We start from the raw sequence: 23,318 nt of genomic DNA, 5'->3' as shown, positions 1-23,318 counted from the left end.
GTAAAGCACTAATCAGCTGGGCACTGAACACTAACTAGCTCCCTTAAAACTGACACGGGGAGGTCACAGTTGAAGAATTAGAGCTCTGGAAGAAAGCTAAATGCAGTATTTGATTCCATTCTTCAGAACAGAATTAGAACTTAAGACATGTTTCGCCTCAAAAATGAAGCCACACTTCATTAGATATCGTTACAGAAATTTCAAAATTGATAAACCAAAATACAATTTAAAAGATTATTTAAGCACTGGCATAATCTGAAGCTGCACTGATAGAATTTCTCAAGAGTAGCAACTCATTTTACTTCAGTGTTATGGCTGTTTCGGTAATTAAAGTACTATAAATTCTTGTAGCATACTCTATATCAAAGTTATTATCCAGCCTGCTACTGTCTGATTTCAAGGCAAGTATTTTAATCTTTTAACTATAACCTCCCGTTACCCAAAAAACTCTTACTCTGCTCTCTTCTGAACTTACACCACGACCCATATTTAGCAATGACCTCATTATCTCTTTAAATGTACTTTTAAAAGTCTTTAACCTTCTGTTCTTTCTTTCTGGCACATCCACTCCCATCTGACCCTGGAAGCTATGGCACAGTCAACTGAATTCCAGACATGTCAAGACAGAATAAGAGCTGGCTTCTTAATTTCCTCTTCTGAAAATGTGAACTCTGTAAATATTCCCAATCTCATCTTCAATGTCCTTGGCACACACTTAACTAGATTACAATCCTTTGGCATTATCATTCAATAAGCTATGTTCAAAATTACATGAAACTCAATTATTACAGACCAAATTTGAAAGGAGAGGATATTAAAAACCACTGGAGCAAAAGGTAAAGAAAAAAAGATGTAAGAAAAAGGGGTGGAAGAGCAGTAAAAAGGAAGGAAAGAGAAGAATGTATCCCTGAAAGAAGGTCAGAGTGGATTAATCAAAGAAGGCTCAACTACAAATCTTCACAGGGCAGTGATTTAAGACTCTGGAGGTAAGAAAAGGGAATAGGAAAGGGAAAGAAAACCTAGATCAGAGAACATAAAACAAGAAACATGATAAACTAAACAACCAGACAGTGAAAATAAATGAAATGGTCACAGCAGCAACAGCTTTATGCAAACAAGAAAATATTCTCTTGATTATAAGGAGAAAGAAGATTTAAAAAAGGAAAGTTTGAGAAAATCATGTTTGGCTTTACTTGAAGTACTTAGAGCATTCTTTTACAAGACAGCTTTTGTGAGTGACAAGTTGTGGAATGGTTACATATGACTTAGCTTCACATTTTGGATTTTATCTCTTGTTCTTTCCCCTCCCTTGTATCTTATAGCTTTTTATAATGAGATTTGGATAGATACAGTTTCAAACAATGCCCCTTTTTCTATCATAGTTTCTAAAAAATAAGTCAATTAAAATGCTAAGTTGCGTAACATTTTTTTTTTATCAACAACATCTTACCTTTATTATTGTAGACATCTAAGTAATTAGGTGCCGAAAAAATTGTTATTAATGAAGGGAACCCTGTAGTTTGACTTTTTCTGTACATTCTATAGCTGCAAAACAAATAGCTTAATATGCATCGTAAAGCATCAATCATGGTTACTAAGTCTGATTTGTATTTAAGGTGTTAATTTGGGTCAGGGAAACAGAACTCTTACCCTGCATCTTGAGCTTCATGAGCTCTAATAATCGATAACAAATTATTGTTTTGCAAAAATTCACACACTGCTGGATAGCTGTAGAGGAAAAAGAGTAAATTAAGTAAAATAATGTTTTGCTATATGAAGCATATACTATTTTAAGAACTAAAATGTGATTAATCTTGGATATTTTTCCTTACTTATAAAAATAAGAACATCCTCGAACCGTATTGTGACTAAAATGTTCCTGTGATTTTTCATTTCCAAAATCTTCAGAGGGATCGGACCATAGCAAGTCACACATTGGTCCAAACGCAGGTGGCTCTTTGAATCTATCTAACTGTGAAAGAAAGAAACAAAGAACAGAAATAACTTGTCAAAAAGTGAGGACAGAATGTGGGAAAGTGGTACCAACTTTGAATACTGTCCATATCACATTGCTCTGAATGATTAAAGGCTATTTCCTTAAAATATCAATATACTAAGTTTTACCATTACCTAATCTTGGCAGCGAAGAGAAGTCTGAAGTTGTACTCTCTATCCAACATAGTATTATAAATAGGAATCAACCCTGGAACTAAAATATATACTCACTCTCCTAATATCATCCAGTGTGTGTATTTCTGGTGAAAGTCCACCATGAACACAAAGAAATTGTTGGTTTAAAAGTGCAGCAAGAGGCAGGCTATCAAAAGCTTCCATACAAGCTTCATAGACTCTTTCTGAATATTTAATTTTACCTAAAAAAAAAGAAAAATTAAATGATTGAAAATTACAGTACTAGTTGATCACTCTGAAAACATAAATATAAAATTGATTATTAAAACCAAGGCAAGACAACTATAGAGATGGAAAACAGACAAGTGGTAGCCATGGGTTGAGAGTGGGTGAAGGGATGACTATAGAAAGGCAGCAAGAGGGAATTTATGGGGTGCTGAAACTTTTCTGCGTTATGGTGGACAACCATACGCATCTGTCAAAACTCACAAAACTGAACAGCACAAAAAGTGAATTTTACTGTACAGAAACAAACGAAAAAGGCAAGCATCTTCTGCTACAAGAATCAACAAAAGTAAACAATATTATCAGTCTTATGAAGACAAAATGTTTGCTCTCTCTAAATTGATTTTGGGTATGCAGGAGATAGTCATAAAATATTGCTAAAAATAAAAAAATCTATATAAAAATAACTGTAGGCCAAGTTCGGTGAAATCAGAGCTATACTTGAGGCTAATATAGTTTTAATCCTTATTTTATTCTAAGAGTCAGTGACTACTGTATTGCTATCACAAGCAAGACCACTATATCATCACAACAAAATTCAAGGTCTATCCCATTAAAATAAATAAAGATTATATTCGTATGTTGGAGGTGCTGAGGAGTTGCTCTCTTCTACAATGAATGCTTAAAATGAGCAGTGAAGCATGAGCCAATATAGGAACACAAGAAAGACAAAACTCCACCACATCAAGCTGTCGTTTACCTTCAGGGAAACATCATGCACATTCCTTTCCTCCTTTATACCTTTAAATTCCTCAATATTTTATGTTTTTGATGGGATTTTGATAGATGGTTTGTTAATTACCTCACCAAAATAAGAGCTTAGTTCCTATTTCTTTTAATACTGTAATATTCGAATATGAGAAAATCTATATTCAGCAACCAAAAGTTCTAAACTGGTGGTCTGCTGACAAAACTGTGGTTTAATAAAAAATTTTAATTTGATTACTTTTAGGTCAAGCATGTACTTTGTAAGTCTCATCTTATATTCATTTATGCTATCCACCTGATCCTTGAAGATATATGAATTGCCACCTCTGCCATTATCCATCACTATATTTTACTCCAAGTCTCTACAGATGTGATCTTTATTAGATCACTTTTGAAGTCACAATAATTCTGAAATTATTTCTATTTTTAGAACTTAAGCCCAACACTTAATACAATCATGAATATTAACAAGCACATAGGTATAAGGTGTGACAAGAGGCCAAACACTGCTATACATAAATGCTTATGGCTATTACGTTACCACTGCTATAACAATTTACGAAAAAATTGGGGTTAACACGTGGTAAGAATTTCAAGTCATAAATAGCACGTTTAAGGAGCCCTGGTGGCACAGTGGTTAAAGTGCCTAGCTGCTCACCGAAAGGCTGGCAGTTTGAACCCACCAGCCGCTCCATGGGAGAAAGATGTGGCAGTCTGCTCCTGGAAACCCTATGGAGCAGTTACAGTCTGTCCTATAGGGTCGCTATTAAGTCGGAATCCACTCGACAACAATGGGTTTGAGTTTTTGGACTAGCATGTGTGAAACTATCTATTGATGACAAGGTAAATCATTGTTAAGAATCTTCATGGGAATGTCTCAAGATCAGGGGACAAAAATCTCCAATGCAACAACAACAAAAAACATTTTTTCTTTTGGTTTTTACTCTTCCTTTTAGGGAAAATAATTTTAACATTAAAATTATCTACAAAACTCAAAACTGTTCTAAGTACATTTGTAAAAATCAAACTTAACAGTTTAATTTCATATTGAAATGAAACTTCTAATTAAATGCCATTAAGCACTAGAGAGTTCTTGAGAATCTTCCTCAAAGCTTTATGGACACAAAAATCTGTTCTTACATGTTGCATTGTAAAGTCTTCATAACTCTTACTACCCACATCATTCCAAAAGAATACCGAGGAAGGGAAATATTTTCTCCTGGTAGTACTCACATTCCTGCTTAAAGGTAAAATATTCAGTAAGGTGTCTGCATTCATGGTTGCCTCTCAGAAGAAACAATGTGCTTGGGTAGAGAATCTTCAAGACCCATAAGTATAAGACACACTGTAAAAGAAAATGTTTTCAGTGAATTTTTCTTGTATTTCTGTTTAATGTGTTTAATCTTTGCTCCTTTTCCTCTAACCCTATTACCCTTTCCATCTCCTTTACTCTTTATTCTCTCTCTCTGTCCCTTATTAAAATATGAATTCCATGAAATCAGGGACTTCGTCATTTTATTCACTCTGTATCTCCACTAATAAAAAGAGTACCTACCAAACAGAAGAGCGATAAATGTTTGCTAAATGGATGAACTAAATAATCTATTTAATTACTTTAGATTTACAAATTGCTCATTATAAAAACAATTACCAGATTGGTGTGTCCTCTTTAGGTATATTAATAAATAAAAATATATAATGTTAAAAATAACAGCAGCTAACTTTTACTGAGTACTTACAATGTGCCAAGCACTATATAATTTCCCTCATTTACTCCTCATACAATCCTATGAAGTATGTAGTGTTATCTCTAGTTTACAAAATGAGGAAATTAGAACAAAGAGCCATTAAGTAACTCATTCAAAATCACAAAACTCTTAAGTAATGAAGTCAGGATTCTACACCTCTGATCTTAAGCATTATACCATGCGGTCTAAGGAAGGTAACGGCCCATGTTTTATGTTTGTTTTGTTAACTCTCACAATTATAAATGTTGCCTTACATAAGGTAGATGTCTATTACCTAAACTGATTTAAAGAAAATGCAATTTTTTAAATAAAAAGAGTATCTAATAACAGTGTAACAGTTTAATTTATGCCAGCAGATGCGTTATTCTAAATAGATTTAATGTAAGAAACAGACTCACATTTTACTTACTTGTTTAAAAAAAAAAAAAGGAAGACTACTTCGTTTGGAAATACACATGGTTTATAATATAACCATATACAAAAAGAAGAAACAAACTTTATTTTTAACAAGTATACTGAACATTTTTATATTTATACATAATAAATATAAAGAAATATATTTAACAGATATATTGAAATGTGTAAGTATTCATACCTTCATTTAGTTCACAAGAAAAAAATAATACAACAGAGCAATACTTAATAAACTCAACCTGTTCTTACTCTTTGATTCCATTATTTTCATTTTATAACAAAATGTTGTATTAAATGAGTTAGCTACATAATGCTTCAATACACACAAACATGCTTAGTTACCAACTAAATTTCCTAAAACTGTTTGTCAAATTCTACTGGCTTTCTTGAAACCCTGATATAATTCAAGGAAGATGGAGGGAGTTGATAATGAAACTATAAATGGGAAGAAGAATTCAGGATAATAAAATTCCTAAGGGAAGAAGCAGGACAGACAGAGCCCTGAATTCCTTTCCCCAACAGAAATCCTAGCACACTTCAGAAAGGAAGTTATGTTGAAAACACTGGAGAAGGTGGTATAAACAACAGTAATCCGCACGAAAATTCACCAGGTAAGGCTTCAATATCTACTGAGAGAGCTGGTTAAGAGCACATAGGCTTGATATGGGATCAAACTGACAACAGCAACTTGATAGATAGGAACATCAGGGTACAGTGAGTTTATGTTAATGAGGGAGGAACAACTCAAAAATGGAAGAGTGAGAATGGTTGTACAACTCGAAGAATGTAATCAATGTCACTAATTGTACATGTAGAAACTGTTGAATTGGTGTATGTTTTGCTGTGTATATTCTCAACAACAACAAAATAAAATTTGGGGAAAAAAAAGTGCATAGGCTTGAATCAGACTGGCTGGTTGCACCGCTTATTAACAATGTGACCCTGCACAAGTTACTTTACCTCTTTGAACCTCAGTTTCCTCATCTATAAAATGGGCATAACAACATTATAGCTTTGTTGTTAAGGATTAAATTAATTGATATGTGTTAAATGCTTAGACCATGTTTGGCATACATTAAATGCTCAACACAGATTTATAAAAAGTATCTATTGTAGAGCTTTGACCCAGCACTTCAATCTCTGGAATCTGGGCAAGTATGCAAAGATACATGTATAACAAGGCTCACTGAAGCATTATTTATAATGGAAAAACTGAGAACATTCCAAGTTTCTAACAATAAGGATTTGATTAAATTAACAGTTTCATTTATTTGGTAGAATATAATGCAGCTATTAAAAATGATGCTGCAGATTTGTATTTACTGACTTGGAAGGACATCTACTGTTGCAGGGATGCATGAAAAATGCAAGTTATGGAACAATATTATGGTACAGTCCCTTTTTGTTTTTAAAAAGAGAGAGAGGCATATATCAGAAAATACAGATTGTCATATATTTACCATATCTTATTTATATAATTAGAAAAGAAAGAGGAGCAAAAAAACTATCTACTGTTAAATGATGATCAACAGGTCATTTTTAATGCCTCTTAAGTTTTTTTTAAAAACAAATGAATACTTCCAGTACACACAAGATTCTACACGACATACTTGGGTTTTAATAGCTACTTAAAACATAGAAAAACTACAGTCTAAATAATAAAGTTAACACAATATGCTTTATTTAATCAGAGGAAATTCAATTCATCTTTTTTCACATAGGTTCATGTTCTAAGAGGCAAGAGTAGCACTAGCTCCTTTGGATCACCAGATAACAGGGCAATAAAGAGCTCTCAGTCTGCTCATGATTACCAATGGGAAAAATGGCAATTATAATCATACAATTAAATACAAATAAACAGAGAATACAAAGAAAATAAACTGAATGGTTTTAGAGAAGAAATAAGTAGTGGCTTAAAAAACAAGCAAATGAACTCAAAATACACACAGGTTTTATAAAGAACCCAACACAGGTACTTTAAGGAACTTATTTTACCAGGAATTAATGGAAACCATCTATGTCAATACTTAACAGCAAATCAAATGACAGTATATGATTATTACCTCTATACTAAAATAACCTCTGTCCACATAATCACCAAGAAAAAGGTATCGTGTATTAGCAGGTGATCCTCCCACTTCAAAAAGTTTCATCAGATCAAAAAATTGGCCATGGATGTCACCACACACTGAAACAAGAAGATTATTAGATATGAAAAAAACTCTGAAATAACAAATTTTACTTAAATTCTAATTTCTTTAATATAAGAGATAGTGTAAATGCTATCAAGAAATGTCTGAGAAGGACGTGGTCTATGAAGATTATGATAGGGATGATGTGTAACCAACTGTTCATGTGCTCAAGATCTGTAACAAGATGGAACAGAAATACCAAAATTTGTGGTCAGTGACAAATTTTTCATCTAAATTTATAGAGCGCCTCTTTAGGGAGCCAAGGATATGTTTAAGTTTTAGGATGACAAAATTATAATGGTAGCAGTAAAATCTCCATTCTAACTCAATACTTTCTGTTGACCTCTAAATGATCACCTTTGGTATTTTAAATGACATTGAAGTATGTGCCCTTAATGATTGAAAGCAAAGTAAATTATTTGTTATATCAAATTGAAGTATGGCCAACACAACCGATGAACCTTTCACAAAAGCATATTAGACTAACTTCTGCACTCAGATTTAGGATTATGTTTGTTCACTGAAGAACTAAAAACTAAAAATTACAGAAAATAATTAAAAAATTCAAGATAATGTCCACGTAATATTAATTTAGCGTAAGATATGATGAAAGAGGAAAAAGCTTTATATCCAGGCAATAATGATGTTATAAAAATTATATCCAAAACATAAATAAGTGTACCTGTAATTGGAGCTTCTACTTCTATCATGGTTTTCTCTCTCCGAAGGATGGCAGCACCCTCATTGATAATTCTAAGTGCAATTTCTTCATCTACCCGACCTTCTTTTACTAAATGGTTCTTCAGAACATCAACCCTGGGTATCCCATCCATATCAAATACTTCTTCAGAAGTCAAGCGATGTGTTGGTGGGAAAGGGACAGCTGAAATTTTTGTAATTAATAAAAGATAAAACACTACTGACATAGTAACATAAAAACTAAATAAGCGTGAAGATCGAAAAGTAGAAGTTTTTGTTTCTTGGCCATTTGTTCGGCAGACAAACTATCCAACATATAAGGTGTTAATTTAAAAAAAATTTTTTTTTTCTAAAAGAGTAATCAAATTATATTACTTTTAGTAATCTGTATATAATGTGTTCTTTGTTGAGAATTATTAAAGGAATGAATTGTCTCATAAAATTTAAAAGTTCTTTCCAGATAACTAAAGCTTTTTTCTTTAAGCCAAAACATCTTTTTCGCAGAACTCTGAAAATGTATTATTTACTTCTTCACCTTAAATGCACAATAAATACAATTTAATACCACATCAGTTTGAACAGAAAGAAATCCCAAATATAAAGTTATTCACTATTTTCCTAATAAAGAACATAAAAAACAATGTTTGTTGGTCAACTTGAAAATAAACTTTTAGGGATAGAGATGAAAGTCAAATTCTTACTTATGAAATTAATATTTAGTTCTACATATGGCTTTAAAATAATATTAATAAATTCTAATAATTTAGAAATATTGTTCTCCTACTTTGTTTCACAAAACATTTTTATTCAAAATCTTTATGCACATCTTTGAAATCAGTGTATTCCGTATCACTGGAGTCACTTCTTGAGTCATCTGATACACTTTTGAGAGCAAATTATCTTCACTTCCATCTAAGTTGCTTGACATGCAGCACTTCTTTAGTATGTGGAAAATGCTATCACTACAAATCTATCCCAAACCCCAAGTTGCTATCTGTCTAACTACTGAAATGGTTGACTTTTTCACTCCTGTAGTGTGCATTTAGGGTCCCTGGGTGGCACAAATGGTTTGTGCTCAGCTACTAGCCAAAAGGTTGGTAGTTCCAATCCACTAAGTGGCGCCAGGGAAGGACAGTCTGGTGATCTACTTCCGTAAGATTATAGCCATTGAAAACCCTATGGAGTGCAGTTCTACTCTGACATACATGGGTTGCCATGAGTCAGAACTGACTCAATGGCAACAGGTTTGGTTTGTTTTTTTAGTGTGTATTTATGACTTTTATAAACTAATCACCAAATGTACTATGTTTAAGTGATATTTGTTGAATGGAATAAAAAAGGCCTGTTTTCAATACTATCTAGCACAATTTTGAGGTCATACACTTATGAAAAATTACTAAGTATCTGTTACATTTATTTGATTCCTTTTTTACTGATTCCAGCAAGTGATCTCTTTATGCATTGCAAAATCAGCTTCAACTTAAGTAGTTTCAGGCTCTGTCTCAAACAGTACTTTGTTTTTCAAAATAAAGAAAGTGTGACAGAAATTTATAGTAAGAGTCTATGTACAGAATCAAACGTAAGGCAACTCCCTCTTTTCTGGGAAAAAAACTGTTTTAGGAAAAAACTCACTATATTTGGGTATACAGTATATAGTATTTTCTTGTTGTTTAAGGGTCACTATTGTGATTATCAATTATTATATGGAAGCCAGGGAATGTATAGGACCAACTTCTCCTTCATATTTCAACTTAAACAAAGTAACTAAAAAAAGGGAGCATGGTTAGAATTATATCAATTATCTAAGAGGGAATAAATAACCACGTTCTCATACGCAGAAAAAAAATATAGGAGGAACTCTATCATTTAGAAGTAAGGTAAGAGCTAAGGCCCATAACTTCTAAAACTTCTGAAATCACCAATCTTTTTTTTTTTTTTTTGCTACTTAGTAAAAGAAAACTTGAACTTGCTTATTTTCCCTTCATTACAAATACATTTATTCCGATTACTTTTTATTGCATCTAGAACAAGACATTAAAATACATTTTACTGCCCCAAATATAGTATTCCTATATTCTAACAAAATAAAATCCTCAGTTAAAATGTTTTTCCCATTATATATTATGCTACAATCAAACTTGCCACCGATCAGTAAACTTCAAAAATATAAAATATAACAAATTGATTATTAAATAAACCAAAAGTTGCTCTGGGAACATTTAAAACATGAGAAGGTTAACTATCTCTTAAATACAAATATCTGAGACCAAGACAGGATCGTGTGGTTTTTCTCATCAAGCGAAAAGGATCTTTTTATCACTCCACTCCATTATTATTTGATTTAGGATGCTGTATTCTAGACCATATGTACTTCCTAACAATCAACAACATTAATTCCACTAATGGCTGAATTCTGTTCAAAATACAGAACTTCCTAAAAACCTACGTGGGGACTCCTCCCTCCTCCCCCAACTCAGCTAGATACAAGTGGTACTGTTTACACACACTGTGAATACTCCACCTCAAGTCACACTGAGGTATTGATGCTTGGTTAACTAAGAGCCAGAATGTCTTTATTCACCTGAAAAAAAAAGTATAAACTGCCTTCATGCCCATGAGTTAGTTATCTATAAACCTAAGTTTGTCTACTTCTTCTTCAACTCAAGGCATACTTTCACAGTTCAAAACCAGCTGGCATACCTTTAAGAAATGGGTACAGGTTGAGGGATGGAGACATGCCGTAGATTCATGGGTGAAAACTATGAAGGATCAGTGCTGTAATAACTTCACAAAGTGGAGAATAGGGAGATGCAAAAGAGTAAGTTTTGATATATCAGTGAACAAGAAAACAAGAGAGAAAAAAGGCATATATAGTACTGTTTGACAGTTGGAGAAAGGAGCTTCAACAGGTGATCTGTCCTGGCAAAAGAAAACTGACCAAATAGAATCTGGCCTAAAGTAAGTTGCTCAGTAAACCAAACCCATTGCCGTCAAGTCAATTACAACTCATAGTGACCCTACAGGACAGAGCAGAACCGCCCCATAGGGTTTCCAAGGAGCGGCTGGTGGATTCAAACTGCCGACCTTTTGGTTAGGAGCTAAATGCTTAACCACTGCACCAGCAAGGCTCCAAGTTAATCAGCAGAGGGTTAAAATTTTTTTTCCACCAAAAATTAATATTCTCAACTACTTTCTTTTACAACTCTGAAGGCATTTTAAAGCATTTTATCTAATTTTCAGGTTTTTTAAGGTTTTGTTAATACTACTAATTTTTTTAAATTATTTCTGCTCTTCCAAAGTTATTTTCTTTCAGACTATTTTTCCTACTCTTCTACACTTGTGATAAGAAAAAAACCAGAACCATGTAAATGGCCAATAACAAAAATGACTAATAATGGAGGATTACTTGGGACAACCTAAAATTTGATTTGGTTTTAATATATGAATTTTGACCAAACTGTTCTGTTTAAAAATTTTCTTTCACCCAAATTTTGGCATGAAGGGCATATCTGTATAGCAATTAATAACATTCATATGGTATTTTCACTCACATTTAATGTATGGTAGCTAAAAAATAAGTTTTTAAGTAGGAAGTTGGAAAAATAAACCACGGACACAGATTGATCAGGGACTGAGGCAAAATGGGAGTGAAGATCATAGAAACTATGTACCCCAACTCTAAGCAAAGGCTGAAAACTATGAGCCCTATGAAGTCTTCAATACCAACTAGGGGGTAGCCTGTACCAGCTGAACAACTTTACTCCGAAGTGTCACTGAGATGCCTGATTGCCATCCTTGACAACTACCCAAAATAAAGTCCCCCCGTCATCCATACTTTTGAATTCTGCTGTTTTTCTTTACATCACCATGCCATCCTCTGACTGTCTCCTCTCTCAATCCTTTCCATTGAACCTTCCAGAATTCCTAAGGAAAAAAAAAAAAGCTAAACACCTTTCTTCCCCAACACATACACACTCTCTCTCTTTCTCTTACTCTGGCTCTTCAGAAGGCTGTCTTCATCTCTTTAGCTTATAAAACTTGGTTTCCCTGAAAGACACCTCTTCCCAGTCTTTTCAAAGTGGATGCCACCCATTTTTCCACACTCTATGACTCTCAGCAGAGTACACTTCGGCCTTCTTTTAGCTTTCCATTAAGTACTTCCAAATCATCACCCCACTGAAGAAAAAAAATGTTTCCTCCTTTAAGGTTCATGCCTTCTAGCTATTTTACCTTGTCCCTGCTATTTACTAAACTTCTGGTTATCTCCCACATTCATTCTAAACTCAGGTTCCTGGCTCATAAGCCTTCTAAGTTCCATCATCATCAATGTCCATGTGGATGACCTATGTAAAACTTAAGAACTGAGAGGCTTGAGGTTCCACTCTACTTCAGTGCCTCACAGCCTTGGCCATAGTTACTGCTCCACCTTTGAAATCCTGGACTCCAATCTCTCACTTCACGATCAAACTCTCCTTTCCTTCCAATTTCATTCCCTATTATATCCTTCTTCTATTGTGCCAAGAACCTGGACAGCTCCTTCTTATCAACCCGTTCTGGCTACCATTACTTCCTACAATTTTGAAGTTATTCCACCATCCACCCACTTTTAAAACAACATCCTTAATTGTCTTGCCTTTTTGTCCTTCTTTTGTATCTGTCAGGCAAAACCCCAATTTTTGGATGAATTAATGTCTAAACTTAAGTGCTAAGCATAAAATCATCAAAATGGTTCAGTGTTACTACAACTCATGATCTCCAACTTTTGCTGGCCCTTGGCACTTTCCAGCAATTCCACTACACATTCTAGCCTGTGCCCTTTCCCATTCTCCTCAATGGAGATTTCAAATGGTCACATCTTCCTTCAGCCCTTTGCCCATTTATCTTACTCAGTAATCAGTGCTGCTTCCAATTTCAGAGAAAATCAAGGCCTTCAGACCAAAACTTCACCTTCTTGTCCCTTTCCATCCACATCTACACTAGTATTCGTCTATTTCTTTTCAGTGAAGAGGTATTCCTTCTATCAAATACTAAGCATTTTATCTGAATCCCATTTCCCTCTACCTCTTTACTTCAACCATCCTCCCTCCACATACTCCTGTCCTGTTTCTTTTACCTCTACTCTCTATTGGGTCTTTCCTTTGAGCAGATCCTGTTAACTCGTTGCCATCGAGTTGATTCCAACTCATAATGACACTATAGGACACAGTATAACTGCCCCCATAGGGTTTCCAAGGAGCGGCTGGTGAATTTGAACTGCTGGCCTTTTGGTTAGTGGCCGAGCTCTTAACCACTGTGCCACCAAGGCTCCTTTTGAGCAGGTAAGCATACTTAAATCTCTGCAGTCTTAAAAACTAGTAACTCTCCCTTAATTCCTATCCCTGTAGTTTCTGCCATTTATATCTTGTTTTGACAAATGGATCTACCCAAATTGTTATCTTCATTTTCTCACCTTTTATCCATCTTCCTCAATCCACATTTATCTGGGTTCTGTTCTCATTCCTGTACCTTGGAACTCTGTTCTCTCTCGGGTTCCTGAAATCATTCACCTAGTTTTCCTCTTACTTCTCTGGTCATACCTGATTGGCCTGGTTAATGAATTCAGTCCTTTTTCTGGTCCTTAAATGTCAGTGTGCCCTACGGTTCTGTCCTTGACCCTCTTCTCACACTACCCTAAATTAAAAATCTCATTCATATCTACAGCTTCACCTAGCATCTGTATTTTGAGGAATAACAAATAGATCACTTGAGTCCATATCTCACCCTTAAACTCCAGATCCATATTCAACTATCAAATATCTCCACTTGGATGTTCCATAGATATCTCAAACTTAATAGGTCCAAAATCGAATGCATTGTCTTTCCCTCTTAACTGTTACCAATACATTTACCCAACTAATTTGGGAATGCTCCTAGACAGCTCCCTCTTCCTCTTCCTACATAGCCAATAGGTCCTAAATAACTTGCTGATCTGTTTTGTCCCTTTGGGCCCCAGAACAATTGAATAAGGACTTAATTTTTTTCTAGAATTACTGCAATCTTAAATTTTGCCCATGCTCCACAATACTCACAGGGTACCCTTTCTAAAACTCAAAAATCTCAACATTCTCCTGCTTCAAGACTGGCTTCATTAAATAAAATCCGTATCTTCACCTTAATGTCATATGTGGTCTCTTGTGATCTGGCCCATGCCTACATTCCCACTCTCATATTTTACCACTACCTCACATTCCAGACATGGCCTACACTGCAGACACTTTGACTTATTTTCATTTCTTAAACTACATCACTCTTCTTCATCTCTATACTTTGCATGCTCTACTTGATTTTTTGGAGTATGCTATTCCTCCCATCCTTTGTCTTCTAAACTAACTTCTTGTCTTTAAACCTCATTTCCGATATTCCTATTGTTGAAAACTTTTCCAGATCTTCCCAGCCTAGGTTAATGGTAGCCCTTCTTTGTGGTCCCACAGAACAGCATATGATTGCCCACTTATATCACGGCACTGTAAATATCTGTCTCCCTTATGAGTTTCTTGAAGGGAGGGGGCTATGCTTTCATCTCTACATACCTAGTGATTCGAATATAGGTATGAATAAATGTTTATTGAATTAATGATATAGTTTTAAAATACTTATCTTCACACAAATCTGGGTAGTAATGACAATATATAACATTTTATTCACAATTTACAAAGGATTTTCAGACATAATCCTATGTGATTCTCAAAGACACCCTGTGAGTTTGGTAGGGCAGGTTTTATCTCCATTTCACAAATGAGGTAACAGGTTCAGAGAATTTAATTTCAACTAGTAAGGGGTAGAGCCATGGTTGAAATTGAGGTCTTCAGACAGCTGCTCCAGTACTATCTGGCTTGTACCAACACACTGACAATTCTTTGCTGACTGGAGAGGTCACTTTTCTGTTCATGAAAAATGTTATTAACCCATTCACTTGCCAGGGGTGGAAGCATGAGTTGGCCACAGACTCTAAGGGAAGATTCAATACATCTAGCAGCATTTCCTTTAAAATTTCAAAGTATTCCCTTGGGTCTCTTTTAATTTATGGTAGTTCTTTGATTACAATACCTTTCCCTCAAAACTGATTCCCCTTCCTGGCTTATTTTTTGTTATGGTATCACCACTGTGTTCTTCACACTTAAAATTTTGATGTCAGTGTTCTCTTTCTGGACACCAAGTCCTTTGATTCTTCAAATTCTCTTCATTTTCTTACATCTCCATTGCTGCAATGCTAGTTAAAGTTCTTATCACTTTGTTTACTAGAACAATCTAATCTCTACTCTTCTTTCCCCTTAATTGTACAAAGAACAGCTAAATTAACCTACTCAAAAATTTTGGGTAGTTTCTTAATGCCTAAAGATTAATAAAAAGAAAACCTAAATCTTATTTTCAAGGTCCTTTAAATTTTAACCCATCCCAGTCTTTCACGTATTATTCCAATCTTTGCCTCCAGCTACGATTGTCCTAGCTCAATCCCTAAAGCAAAATTAGCTGATTAGTGTTTCTGAAAAAAGTTTTGCCCTTCCACCTGTTTCATTCCTATACCCAATCACCAATCCAGTACATCTACCTAATATTACTTGGAAACTGTGTCATATCTAGTTTCTCTCCTTCTTTAATTCATGTCTTGGTCACCTCTCTAGTTACTCTTCTAAACTAGACACCCTACTTGAAGCCTCTTCCCTTCTATTTATTCATTGCACACAACACTACCAGAATTAGCTTTCAAAAACCAAGATCTGGGTCACTCTTCTACTTTAAAACCTTCAATAATAATAATGATGATGGCTACCAATGGTTGAGTGCTTATCATGTGCCAGGCCAGGCACTGTGGTACATACTTTACATGCAGTGTCTCCATTAATCCTCACAAAAATCTCATGATATTAATGCTTTATTAACTCCATTTTGCAGATGAGAAAACTGAGGCTTGGGGATATTATGTATCTTGTCCAAGGTTAGAGAGTTATTAAGTGGTAGAGTTAGGATTCAAACCTAGGCAGTCTGACTCCAGAGCTCATGTTCTTAATCATTCACAGGCTGTAATATTGCTTGTTTAAATTCTAGCTTCTCAACTTGGCATACGAAAAATCCTTTCCAACTTCATCTCCTGCCACTCCTTGCCAAGCACTTTACACACTACTATCACACATTTCATGCTTTTTTCAAACTCCGTGCCTTTGTGCTGCTTTTTCTCTACCAGAAAATGTTTTCTCTACCCCAGACTTTCTGTATGGAGAAATTCTACACATCCTTCAAGGTCCATCTCAAAACATTTATCCTCTCAGTGATGATTTCTCTCCAAGTAAGATAGTCAATTCCTTCTTTACAGCTCCAATAGTACTCTGTACCTAACTCATTATATATTATTTATTTACAACAACATCTCCCTCACTAGACTGCCAGCACGCCAAGAGAATATGTCTTATTTAATATAGCTTACATCTTATTCAATTCTGTATCCCAATGCCTGGCACAATGGCTCATACAGAACAGGCACGTGATAAATGTTGCACTCTTCTGCCTATTTCAATTCTACCCATCTTTCAAAGTCTCTTCTCTCCTGTACAAACTCTTCCTAGGCGTTTCCAGCTCAGACTCATCACCAGCTCCTTTGAACCCAGACATCTCACTGGCTCTGCCACTTATCTGGCAATTATTAATCATGCTCTTCCTTATGACACCTTATATTATTAACTTTTCATGAATGCTTATATCCCCAAGGACTGAGACTGTATCTTTTATATTTCTGTTGTCTCCCTGAACAGTAGGCATTTAATAAACAGTTGGTACTTGATTACTTTGACGTTCCAAAATAAATTCTACATACCATACAAGGATGCCCAATTAGCTTCAGCTTATTTCATCTCTGTGTATAAACATTTTTATGGTGAAATGAAGTCACATGATTGGCACTAAAACACACCTCATTTAAGAAACCAAGGTTCTTTTCATCAAACTTTTCCTTACATCTCTTGCCAACTCATTCAATAGCTCTGGAACCTGAGGCTTTTGCCTCACTACTGAGGAGCTGCATTTCCTCCTTGGCATTTTCCTTCTAAGATGACTTGTTACCCGTGTTCTCTCTCCCTCTCACACACACATACACACACATTATATTCTCTGTTCCTTTATTTTCTCTAGGACACACGGTACTGGAGATTTACTTTAGTATGGTTAACATTTTAAAGGCGGTGGAAAGAAAAATCATTTTCAAGAGCTATCTTTTTAGATAGCTAAGCCCACAAAATAGACTTTGTAAACAAAACTTAAAGCTGCTTTAAAATATAAAGAAATAGAAACACTGAAGTAGCTATGACCCCAAGACCTGTGTGAGCCATCTGAAAATCTGTAATGAAAATAACCAATCCTAACAAAGCTAAGGGTACAGGAAAACACTTTAGCCAAATGACCTCAGATTTATAAGCAGAGAGGCTGGCAACAGAACCTAAATGCATCATGAAGTTGTCCATCAAAAATACTTCAAAAAATACTTAAAATACTTAAAAAAAAAAATACTTAAAAAGCACACACACTTCAGCATTTTGGTCCATTCTGAAAGTCTAATAATTTAAGAGACAAGGTAAATATAACTAACCTGGGAAATTAAAAAAAAAAAAGCTGAATGCAAAAGAAATGAGTCACACTGTAGGTGCTTAAATGAACAGATACACAATATGGATAATGCCCTTTAAGTGAAGGTGAATTTTTGTATCATAACTCAAACAGACTTGATCATCTCAGAGACAATCCAACTTCACAAATCTGGACCCTGGTCTACATGGCAAAAAGTAAGACACATTATTTAAAGTATCTGGTTAAAAAAAAAAAAAAAAGGAAGTACCTAGACAATTCAAACCCATTGCCCTCAAGTTGATTCCAACTCATATAAAGACCCTGCAGGACAGAACAGAACTGCCCCATAGGGTCTCCAAGGCTGTAATCTGTACAGAGGAGCCCTAGTGGTGCAGTGGTTAAGAGCTTGGTTGCTAACCAAGAGGTAGGCAGTTTGAATCCACCAGCCACTCCTTGGAAACCCTATGGGGCAGTTTTACCCTGCCCTATGGGGTTGTTATGAGTCAGAATCACTCAATGGCATTGGGTTAATCCTTACACAGCAGACTGCCACATCTTTCTTCCTTGGAGCTCCTGGTGGGTTCGAACCACTGGCCTTTCAGTTAGCAGCCAAGTGCTTTATCCAGTGTGCCACCAGGACTTCTTAAATTCAGGTTTTCTGCTTTAATACCCACACCAATTTTGCTAATGTGGCAGGAGAGTACACAGGTGTAAACGGTTGGTTTGTTTCCATTTTCTTATTTCTAATTCTTAGCTAAAGAAGAGAAAAAATGGTAACAGAAAAATAGTGGAGGGCATACTATCTCACCTAAATAATTGGAGCTACATTAACTTTCAAACAGAAATAAATTTGACCTGAGCTAGCAGCTGAAGTAGGCTCAGATCCGAATTTGCTTTAATTATCAAGTAAACCTAATCACCCATAAGTCAGTGATACAGAATCACAACCAATTTCAGTGAAGAGCTCATCGCATTTTTCCGTGAACCACACTACAATATTCCAAGCTCCCAAACTTCTCCACATAGTAAATTTCACGCATCTTAAACACTTAAAGATCTATATCCCTTTCGAAACCTACGTGACCATAAAAACTTGATTTGAAGCGCAAGCGCATAAAATTTAGAGACAATAAGGAAAAGTACCAGGGAGCAAAAAGACTACTTGTATTCCATGCCAGTACGGTTTAACTGACTCGCAGTCAAACAGCGGTCCAAGAGTTAAATGAGTAGCGCGATGAAATCGTGCGCCGTCTAGTTCTGTCCCGCCCGAGGACCCTATTCACGTAACTTTTATTACAGTATACTGTGATAACTGCTCTATTTTCTTATTAGTTATTATTGATAATCTCTTACCATAACTAATTTATAAATTAAACTTTTTCATAGGTATGTATGTATAAGACAAAACATAACATAGATAGGGTTCGGTACTCTCCGAGGTTTTAGGCACTCACGCTGGGTCTATGAATGTATACCCCGCAGATAAGGGTGGACTACTGGTACTACAAAATGGTACCGTTGTAAAACCAGCTCCACGTCCTGGATTTTAACAAGTTAAATGTAAGTTGAAAATCTGCCCCTACCACTGTGGCCTAGTATCTTCAGGCCATCAGTGTTTTTTGTCATTAAATGTAACATTATGGTACAATTATTGAATGTAGAAGGCAAGAAAGTAGCCTGAAGATGAAATCTAAAAGTGGATTTCTGTATCTGTATGAAAGGTGAACTTCCCAGTAGCTACAGCAGGAACTGGAGATAAGACTCCATGAACATGGCATACTAGTCTGTTGCACACCATTTCTAAACATGTGATCCATATCTGGCATTCCAACTGGTTAACAAATTCCATAAAGAAAGTTGTCCTCACGAAGATGATACAACTCAGCACATGAGATATGATACCCATGTGCTTTAACTATAATTTTTGTACCAATAAGCTCCTTTCCTATTTATCAAGATCAAATGGCTTTATTCCATACCAGTAAACTGCAAATATGACTATGTCTTGGATTCACAACTCACCCTTAAGGAATCTGCCTATGCTTGCAATCTTATTTTTACTGCATTAAGGCAGCAGAGGGAAAACATCTACCATATATATGACAAGGGACAAGAAGATTCACAAGCATAAGGAAAGCATAAACTCATTGCTCAGGCATGCCCATCTAGCAGTGCCCAGGGAAATGAAAGAGGACACAGAAATATAGTCAGACAATGAAAAAGTAGCCCATGTCCCCTGTTCCCACCCCTACAAAAACGGAGGATTTCATGACAGGATGAATGTCTGAACTACTAATTCTTTTTCTCTCTTTTTAAAAAGATTTTTCAGAACAAGGATTCCATAAAACCTTTATTCAGCTCATTCTAATGCCTGGGCCAACTGGATATACTAACTTTTAAAATAATCCACAGAAGCCTGGGTACAAGTCAGTGTAATTCTTTGAAGAACCAAAAGTGGCTCAAACTGAAAATTAAAACACAAAGTGAAAACTTTTTCTTGTTTCTAAATATTTTAATGGAAACGTATCTGGTCAGATTTCAAAAGCTGTACTGACAAGTGTTTAAACATTGTGCCAGTATATTTGAGAAACTAAGTGAAAAAAAAATAGCCACAAATAAAAGGAGCGCCTATCTTTTCAAAATAAATGTAATACAACAAAAAAGAAAACTTTATTCTAAAAGAATCAAAAAATTTCAATTTATTGACAAAACTATACGGAAAAAAATCATTTCAAATTCTGTTTTTCACCTCCATAGCAGTTCTGAAGTTGGTGCAGTCTCCCAGAGAGCTAGGAAATCTTAAGCAATTCTCAATTAGCCTTCAATTTCTCTATTTTAAATTAAGCTGCTGACCGCTGTAGGTAATTATCCACAAATTTGGCCTCAACCGAGAAACAAAAGTAACATTTAACTTTTTCTTCCAGGCGGGAGAGCTCCTGCGTGCATGTGTGTTTGGAGAGGAAAGGTAACCCCTTTTGGCCTTTGACCAAACAACGTTGACGGTTTTCTAAGCAAATATTCTTCCTATCCATGAGGCTTTTTTTTTTTAATGTTGCGTTTTCTTCTACTCTTCATTCAATGCTTTCGGTCCCAAATCCTGCCTCGGCCCTTCACCTTCTCCAATCCCATATGGTTCCCCCAATTTCCGCGCGAGAAGGCACCTGAGGGCCGAGCGTGAACCACCGCGGCTGGCGCTAACTAGGCGCGGATAGGACAGACGGCTGTCACTGGGGAGCAGGCGTGGGCCAAAGCCGAGGTGATTTCTGACTGCTTATCGCCCGGGCCCGCGTGGCTGAAGGTCTCCGAGCCCCTCGGTGCGCCCGGGCAAGCCTGGCGTGCAGCTGTCGCGGAGTAGGAAGCTAATCGCGGCCACTGGGCCGCTTTGACAGGCAGAGTTAGAAAGGAAAAGGGCTGACTGCGGCTAGCCGCCTCAACCCTTCGGCTAGGAGAACCCGAGAGCTAAACCCCTGCCACGGCCTGAAGGCAAGCGGGAGACCGCGGAGCCGCCGCCACCGACTCAGCCCAGCAGGGGCCCGCCCAAGGGCCACTCCCCAAGAGAGGCAGCCAGTCACTCGCCCGCCCTTCCGGGCCCGCTCCCGAAGGGACGGTCTCCCGCCCGCCCTCACACACAGCTCCTCAGGCCAGGCCCCCAGGGCTTCGCCCACCTCTCACCTTTGACGACGCGGTCAGCCCCGGGAGGGGGCGGCGGGAGCGGGGGTGGGGGCGGTGCAGCCCGGGCCGGCTCCGGGGCGGCCATGCTGGGCCCGGGGCTCGGCTAGCGCTGGGCCGGGCGGGGTTGGGGGCGGGGGCGGCGGCTACCAGAGCCAAGCGGCGGCGCCGCCGGGGAACATGGCGGACCCTCTTTTCCAGCAGAAGGGCTGAGACCGGCATGCACCGCGCGTGCGGGGGTGGGGGCGGGGCAGGTTCTAGGGACCTGAGCAAAATTACTGAGGCTAGGAGAGAAACAGGACAAGGCCAAGGGATCAGGTTAAAATTCTGTGCATGACGAAACATAGGCGAGGCGGGAGTCTGTAGCTAGCTGCTTCCGTAATTGAGTGCGAGGAAACGACACCGGCTCTCAAGGAGAGCTCCCAGTAAGATAGGGAAACGTTATCAAACCTCAGAATCTTCTGATAGAGAAATGTGTAACAACTGAGCTACCAGATCTGGGCACAGGAACGAGAACAGAGGAGGCATTGGAGGTTCTAGAGAAGGGAAGTGACCATTCCAAATGGAATTGGAGAGAGGATTCTGGCCCTTTTGTTTAGTTTGTCGAGAGCCTGAAGGCACAGAGTTAAAATGCAGCTGGAGCAGTCTAGGCTCCAAGGGTTAAGAATCAAAACAGGTAAGAAGGGAACGGATGACACCAAGAGGTGTTCAAAGAAAGAATCTGCAGAATTCACCTGAAAAGGACACGACTTCTCTCTTGATTCATTCAGAAAATAGAAATTTGGAAGGCAGAGGAAATTGGAAATTAATTCCTCTCTTCCAACGGCATCTGCTAGAACAAACGGAAGCCCCTCTGCCCCTGTCTTCCTGTGCCCAGATTGGGGGGCATAACTGCCTTGCCTACAGTTCTCATCTTGGGGTATACCTACTCTTCGAGGACCAGGGGTTCAGGATCCTGGAACAGGACCTGAATTTGTAAAGTATTTCTTTGCACATACAGAATCTGGGCCCAGGTGACTTATGGAACCTTTATAGGGACCAAGGTGACTTGACATTCATGGGGAAGAAGGTAGACAGATAAAAACAGACTGACTGATCAATACTTATCAGAAGGCAAGAGGGTATATGACACTAGGAGATGTGTTGAGTCATGGACAGAGACCAGCATATCCAGTAAGCTCTACATATCTTAATAGGGTAGGATCCAAATGGGGTGGGGAGAGAAATTCCTGCCCGCCTTCCTGCTCCATAATACATTGCTTCAGAATCTGTTAATGATGGATGTGACAATAGGTAAGCACTGGCCTAAAGGTCTCAAAGAGTACTTTTCTATATCTTCTTTGTGTCAATCTCAATGATCTGAGACCTGGAGTGAAAGAGGAAGGGAATGCCCAGTGGATATTCTTTGCAAAGGGAGCCCACAAAATATCTTTTAGAGGGAAGGGACTCTTGGGAGTGAGGCAGGGGTAAAAAGGGATATTTCTGGCATGGAAGTGTCATAACTCCATGGGAAGGAGAGGGGAGGGGCAGCCATGAGAAAATAGTAAGGAAGGGATAGGAGGCACATCACAAACCTGTAAGGTACAGGGAGGGCACCACCAGTACATAGACCAGGCGTGAGTTTGTTAGAGGAGTTCGAATTCCCAGAAAACCTCTCTAAGGAGGGGAGGGGGGAGATTTGTGATGTATGAGTACCTCTGGCAGGAAAGGATAGGAAACATGCCAGCAGCAGTAAGAAGGAAAGTAAACCACTCCATTTTAGGGGCCATTGACTCCCTATATCTTTCAACCCCTCCTTGGCTCCTAATCTTCGCTCAGTCAATAGTATGTACATATTATATATATATATATATATATGTATATATATATATATATGTAT

The 23,318-nt window shown here is 37.2% G+C and overlaps 1 protein-coding gene across 6 annotated transcripts in view; it reads right to left on the bottom strand.

Moving 5' to 3' along the window:
- Positions 1–21,661, bottom strand: part of PPP3CB (protein phosphatase 3 catalytic subunit beta) — a 48,195-nt gene extending 26,534 nt beyond the window's left edge. For 3 of the 6 annotated variants that reach the window (XM_012557513.1, XM_004383228.1, XM_004383229.3), the window contains exons 1-8: positions 21,443–21,661; positions 8,160–8,360; positions 7,349–7,473; positions 4,357–4,468; positions 2,227–2,372; positions 1,833–1,972; positions 1,651–1,728; positions 1,451–1,545 (exon numbers count right to left, since the gene is read on the bottom strand). In XM_012557513.1, coding sequence (XP_012412967.1) covers positions 1,451–1,545; positions 1,651–1,728; positions 1,833–1,972; positions 2,227–2,372; positions 4,357–4,468; positions 7,349–7,473; positions 8,160–8,360; positions 21,443–21,527 — 982 coding nt within the window. In that variant the 5' untranslated portion in view covers positions 21,528–21,661. Of the gene's footprint in view, positions 1–1,450; positions 1,546–1,650; positions 1,729–1,832; positions 1,973–2,226; positions 2,373–4,356; positions 4,469–7,348; positions 7,474–8,159; positions 11,984–20,931; positions 21,276–21,442 lie in introns of those variants that run through there. The other 3 variants (XM_023737680.1, XM_023737679.1, XM_012557514.2) reach the window with 3 other exon arrangements.
- Between the last annotated feature and the right edge of the window lie 1,657 nt (positions 21,662–23,318).

Source organism: Trichechus manatus, unplaced genomic scaffold (assembly GCF_000243295.1).
Source record: "Trichechus manatus latirostris isolate Lorelei unplaced genomic scaffold, TriManLat1.0 scaffold00106, whole genome shotgun sequence".
Lineage (NCBI taxonomy): Eukaryota > Metazoa > Chordata > Mammalia > Sirenia > Trichechidae > Trichechus > Trichechus manatus.
Note: the sequence above shows the minus strand (reverse complement) of the source record. Positions and strands in the feature narration are given on the sequence as shown.